Consider the following 5,698-nt stretch of genomic DNA (forward strand, 5'->3'; position numbering starts at 1 on the left):
TAATTAGCTACCTAGGCAATGCCACGACCCTAGTGCTTTTCTCTACATTAATTACAACTTAGCAATATTCCCGTAGCATAATTTAGCTTCAATCATTAGTCTTATAATAGTAGATATAAAAATCAAAACCAAATATGTTTGAAGTGATATTAGAAGCACTAACCGCAATTCTAGACTAAACAGACAATACAACTCCATTACTAGCTCCCTGTGGAAATTCGATCCCGAACCACTATTCGGGTAAAAGCTGTTGCAACCCGCTCTTCCTACCTTAGTGTAGTGTTGAGTCGGCAGCGGTCAGGCCCTGGTGTTGTTCACGTCCTCGAGCGAAGTTGGATCTTCCTCGATTTTGCTCATCAGCTCTTTCAAGTGTCCCTGGTGAAGCATGTTCATGACTCCTTATCTTAGAGCAATGCAGTCCTCGGTTTTATGACTAATGGAATTTGCAGAGGGTGTTCGACTTCCTGGTGCTTAGGTCGGACCTCATCTTCTATGGCCACTTCACTTTTGGGCCGAGCTTCTCCCATGCGTAGACTGTTTCGGAGGGCGAAACACAAAAATTGTAGGCAGATAATAAGGGGGGCATACCTCTCTCGTTTTGGTGAGTCCCTGTTCTTGGCCTGGATAGGCCTTCGTCGTGGCGGGAAGGTGGCATGAGGGCACCTCTGACGTATGATTGATGTCTTTCTCGGTTGGGTCGAGGACCTGCTAGATCCCTTCTGTTGTCGTTTCTCTAATCCTTTCTGGACTCGGCTTGTACTGAGGTCAGTCGTTGGGTTGGTTTATTTAGGTCGTCTTCGTCAGCTCGAACTTCGGCGCAATAGGCATTGTGTATTTCATCCCAAGTGGTTGAGGGATATTTCATGAGCCGACTCAGCAACTTTCTGGTCGCCCTTGAACCCCTTCTGTTCAACCCGTTCTGGAAAGCTGCCACGGCCATTCCTTCCAATACGTTTGGTAAGGTCATCCTTACGCGGTTAAATCGAGCAAGGAAGTCCCTCAGTCCCTCTAAGGGTGACTATTTGATGGAAAATATATCATTTACTCTTGCCTCCGCCTTCTTGGCTCCGGCATGAGCCATTATGAACTTGTCGGCCATCTCCTTGAATGTTTCAATGGAGCGCGCGGGCAACTGTGAATACCAAGTTAACGTGCCCTCGTGAGGGTTTCACCAAACTTTTTCAATAAGATGGAGGGTACTTGCTCTTTGGCGAGGTCGTTGCCTTTTACTGCGGTGACATAGTGAGTCACATGATCCTCAGGGTCTGTCGTGCAGTCGTATATTTTTAGGTACGAAGGCATTTTGTAGGTCTTAGGTATGGTATGCGGTGCGTCTTCATTACTATACGGTTGCTCAACGAACCTGCCGGCATCTCTTTTTGGCAAGAGTTTTGGGGCGCCCGGTATTTTGTCTACCCTTTCTTGATGCTCTTTCATTTGATCTTGGAGCATTTTGTTTTCGTTTTCCATCTCTTCCATTTTCCTTAAGATGGTTGTGATGGCATCATTAGCATTGTGAGTGATACCTGCTGCGAGCGGAGGGGGGTCGTGCTGTTCGACTGTTGTTGGTGCAACGCAGGTCCTTGCGCCCTCTCTGGTTGCCTTTTGAGCGGGTTTGTCAAGGATGCCGGTCAACGTATTCGTTAGCCAAGCCTCGAGTAGTTTTTTCACCGTTTGTGGCGCCTCTTTCGTTGTGGACGTGGAGGCTTCTTTATCGTGCGACGCTGTGATACTACCATGGGGGTGAGCCATTTCGTCTGGGAAAGGTATTTGGTGCTATATCCTCACCCTCCGTTTCAGAGACCTCATTGATGGTAAGGAGGTTGGCTGTGAGGTCGGCTACTGCCTTCCTCCTTTTTTCTCCGTTACCTGCCATGTTAGATCTGTGTGCACAAGAAAGTGTAGGGTTTTGCTTCTTTTTTTTTGTAGTTGGTTATAGATCTAGAAGAAACTAAAATTTTAACTAGAAAATCCCCACATACGGCGCCAAATTGTTTGACCAAAAAATGTGAACCTTTGGTTAGACTAATTAATTAAAAAGATAAGGGATTAATCCTAGTTAAAATAATAACTTCTGATCTAAATCGGCTTTCAAGGGTTGTGAAAGACAGTACCGAATCCAATTAAATGCAATATGTATTAAATGTTCAAGGTCAATAATGGGATGAGAATAACAAACATTAAATAACAATAAATGACACTAAATGTAAATAAAGAGAATGATTCACCCAATATTGAATGAGGTAGATGATTCTCCTTTCTGACAATGATGTAGGATATACAACTATGGGAATATTGGAGACTTTCTCGGATCTGATGTGAAAAATATAGAATAAACAACTAATCGAATCTCTTTAGAAAGGTAGTGTTTGTATTTATCTAGAGAGTCAATTTTTTAAGAGAGTTTTTATCAGCCTAAATAATACATGCCTTTCACCTTCTCCCTCTTTCTATTTATATGGGACATACTCCTAATCAGACCTAAAAGTACAAGTACAGAGAATATTCCATTGAATATTCTCCCAATATCCTAGTATTAGAAAACTAGCCGTTGCTGTTGCTCTAAGCGTTTGACCTCGGCCATCCATTAATCGTTATTCGACCTAGACACAATCACTTCTAATAATATCTCCTCGTGCCGAATTCCCTTAGTTAGATTTTGACCCATACACTTTTTCAGGTATATTTTCTGATTCTTAGCTCGCTGGTACTATCTTCTGGTTATATTGTTATTATTCTATTGTCGCATTTCATCTTCTTGTGCCGAAGGTCCATCAGAAACAGCCTCTCTACCCTAGGGTAGGGGTAAGGTCTGCGTACACACTATCCTTTCTAGACCGCACTTATGAGGATTATACGGGGTTGTTGTTATTTTTTAATAGGGTTGGTTAAATAATCGATAAATGAAAATCATCTCCTAGGCTATCCATTACAGCTTGTTTGGATGATTGTTACCCATTATATTGTATCGTATTGGTATTTTAAATACGGTGTTTGTTTTGATTGTTACTTAAATTTTATTATATCGTGTCGTTAAATCCGTTGTTACATAACGACGAAATATGCCACTTTATGTAACGACCGATTTGGTGTGGTCGCGTCGTTACCTTGTCTTTCTCTCAATCTCACCCTTCATTATTATTAAATAATTTTTTTTATCATTTACCCTACCTTTTTATATAATAATTTTACCCCGTATCATAATTTCTCTTTCTAATATTGTAAGTTTATTTTTCATGTGCGTAATATAATGAAAGAGTGACAAACGACACAATCTATCCAAAATTGTTACATTACGGAACGACACGTAACAAACATCCAAACAAGTTAGTATAAGTTATCCTTCGTATAACAGACATATCACCGAAGATGGAGCCCACAAATATAATTGGGAAAATTCTGCCGGTCAAAGCATGAAAACGGAAAAACACCAAAATCACGGACTCTACTCTCCCCACTCGCAACATGGTACAGTGGAGTCTCTTTTCATTTGAAAATCTCCACTCTCTTTTGATAAACTTCCGCCGATTTGCTTGACCACCGCGTCTCCGCTTCGTCCTCGTAATTACCCCTTTCTAAACCCATTTTCAAACCTTAAACCCGAATCATCTGCTCGGTTTGAACACCCCCAAGTTGTTCTCCCATCAGTTTCAGTACGTATACAAGTGTATACTTTTACGTTTAAATGTACGAAATAAATGGCTAGAGTACTTATTAGGCAATTAATGAGATTGAAGGAGAATGGACTTTGATGTTCGGTAATTACTGCAGTTGTTTTGATCAGAATTTTGGGTCAGGCGTTTATCCTAGTGGGTCTCTGTCATTTTTTGGATCAAGAACTGTGTGCAGAAAAAGAGGAGTTTTTTAAGGGATAAAAGAATGACGAGTATAACGGATGCTACAATAATTCATCATGTGGCCATTGTTTTGCTGCTACTATGGTTGCTTAATTCCTTCGATTGTTGCCACCCTTTTGCTTACTTCCTCTCCCTCATCTATCTCTACATGGTAAGTTGCTAAAAGATTGTATTTTTATCACTTCATGTACAGTTTCTTCGTCGACTGTCAAGTTTAGATGGTCTTATGTCAATTTTTTTCACTTCAATTTTCAGTTTTTTGATGTGGGATTTATCAAGATTATGCTCTTAAATTTTGAAGGTTCATGAGCAGTATGTGACTAAATTACGAAGGAAACTACAGTTTGAGGAGAAAAGACAGTCTTCTCAGCGCCGAGTAAGCTTTTTGCAATTTGATTCCCTCTTTTCTTAGTAGTCTTGTTTCCCTTTTATGGTCTGTTGAAGCTACTGTATTTAATAAATTTGGAAACTTTATTATTTTTTGGTTGTTGGATTTAACAGGCAAAAGTAATTAACTGAAGTGTGAAAAAGCACAAGATATTCTGATAGATTTTGGAACATTTAAGATTTATTAGTAGCAGTTCTCTAAAGTGACATATGCCTGAATTTTATTCTGATTCTTGCAGTTAATAAGAAGTGCAAGTTTTAGATGTGTCCTTTTTTCTTGGTGTTCCTTTAAGACCAAAATTGTAATTCTAATCTTTCATTATTGAGGGAATCTTTTAAGAGCTAGAGCAAGCAGCATCTTCCCTGCTGAATCTAGATGTAGTTTCGAGTTACGGACTTGTTTTGTTTAAAGCATTTTTTGGGCTTTTACCAGGTCCTTTCAGACTCCGAATCAGTGAGATGGTTAAACTATGCGATTGAGAAGATATGGCCTATCTGCATGGAGGAGATTGTTTCACAGAAAATTCTCCTCCCAATCATTCCATGGTTTATGCAAAAGTACAAACCCTGGACTGCTGTAAGAGTTCAAACTATGTTTTCCTTTTGCTGAACTGCCTAATTACTTTCTTACATTCTTGATTCGATGCATCATATATCATGTAATGCTTCTGTTTTCTACATTTTTCCTGTATTTAGTGTTTTTTCTTGAATTCAAGCAGTTCTACTTTCTTCAACACTANCATTCTTACTCTTCAATATTGTATTTTCTTCTTAGCAATGAATTAATATGTTTACTTCTTCATCTAGTTCTTTAATTTTTGCATCTAGCATAAGTAGCTAAACTCTTTAGCTAGGGTTGTGGCTCAACCCTAGTGTGGGTAATTGATGGGTGTTGCCATCTAAGGTTAGGTTGATATTGGGTGTTTGCTATTTGGGTTAATTTTAGGTTTTAATTAAGGATTGGTGGTTGCAAACACTGATTCTAGCTTGGTGGATTTAACTCTTCTTGAGAAAGAGAGTCTATAACCCCAAAATTGACCCAACAAGGAATTGGAATGGACCCATGAGAAATGGTAGTCCCAATTAACGGGTTAAACCTCGAGAGAGTAATCACCCTACTTGAACCCTAGCTGCTTGGTCTAATTGGCCTACCCAATTGGTCTCGAGAGAGTCAATTGGGCAAAATCACTCCCTCTACCGAGAGGTGTGAGAGTGGGTACAATTGTGCAACGGTTATAGCATAAGCCCCAAACATGTCAATCTATCCTTAGTAGCATCTACCCGTTAATTAGCTACCTAGGCAATGCCACGACCCTAGTGCTTTTCTCTACATTAATTACAACTTAGCAATATTCCCGTAGCATAATTTAGCTTCAATCATTAGTCTTATAATAGTAGATATAAAAAATCAAAAACCAAACTAATGTTTGAAGTGATATTAGAAGCACAACCGC

General features: G+C 39.6%; 1 protein-coding gene across 1 annotated transcript; it reads left to right on the forward strand.

Annotated features, from left to right (window-relative positions):
- Positions 1-3,376: 3,376 nt before the first annotated feature.
- LOC109222470 (C2 domain-containing protein At1g53590-like) lies at positions 3,377-4,869 on the forward strand. The gene is made up of 3 exons (XM_019386828.1): positions 3,377-4,008; positions 4,159-4,233; positions 4,678-4,869. Exons 1-3 carry the CDS (start codon positions 3,880-3,882, stop codon positions 4,852-4,854), a joined length of 381 nt encoding a protein of 126 aa, XP_019242373.1. The 5' UTR covers positions 3,377-3,879; the 3' UTR covers positions 4,855-4,869.
- The last annotated feature ends 829 nt before the right edge of the window (positions 4,870-5,698 follow it).

Source organism: Nicotiana attenuata, unplaced genomic scaffold (assembly GCF_001879085.1).
Source record: "Nicotiana attenuata strain UT unplaced genomic scaffold, NIATTr2, whole genome shotgun sequence".
Taxonomy (NCBI): Eukaryota; Viridiplantae; Streptophyta; class Magnoliopsida; order Solanales; family Solanaceae; genus Nicotiana; species Nicotiana attenuata.

Bases quoted from the DNA above. Each gene is read 5' to 3' on its own strand.
- LOC109222470 (XM_019386828.1), top strand. From the start codon at position 3,880: ATGACGAGTATAACGGATGCTACAATAATTCATCATGTGGCCATTGTT. The intron at 4,009-4,158 runs GTAAGTTGCTAA...TAAATTTTGAAG, and splicing joins CCCTCATCTATCTCTACATG to GTTCATGAGCAGTATGTGAC. The intron at 4,234-4,677 runs GTAAGCTTTTTG...GGCTTTTACCAG, and splicing joins GACAGTCTTCTCAGCGCCGA to GTCCTTTCAGACTCCGAATC.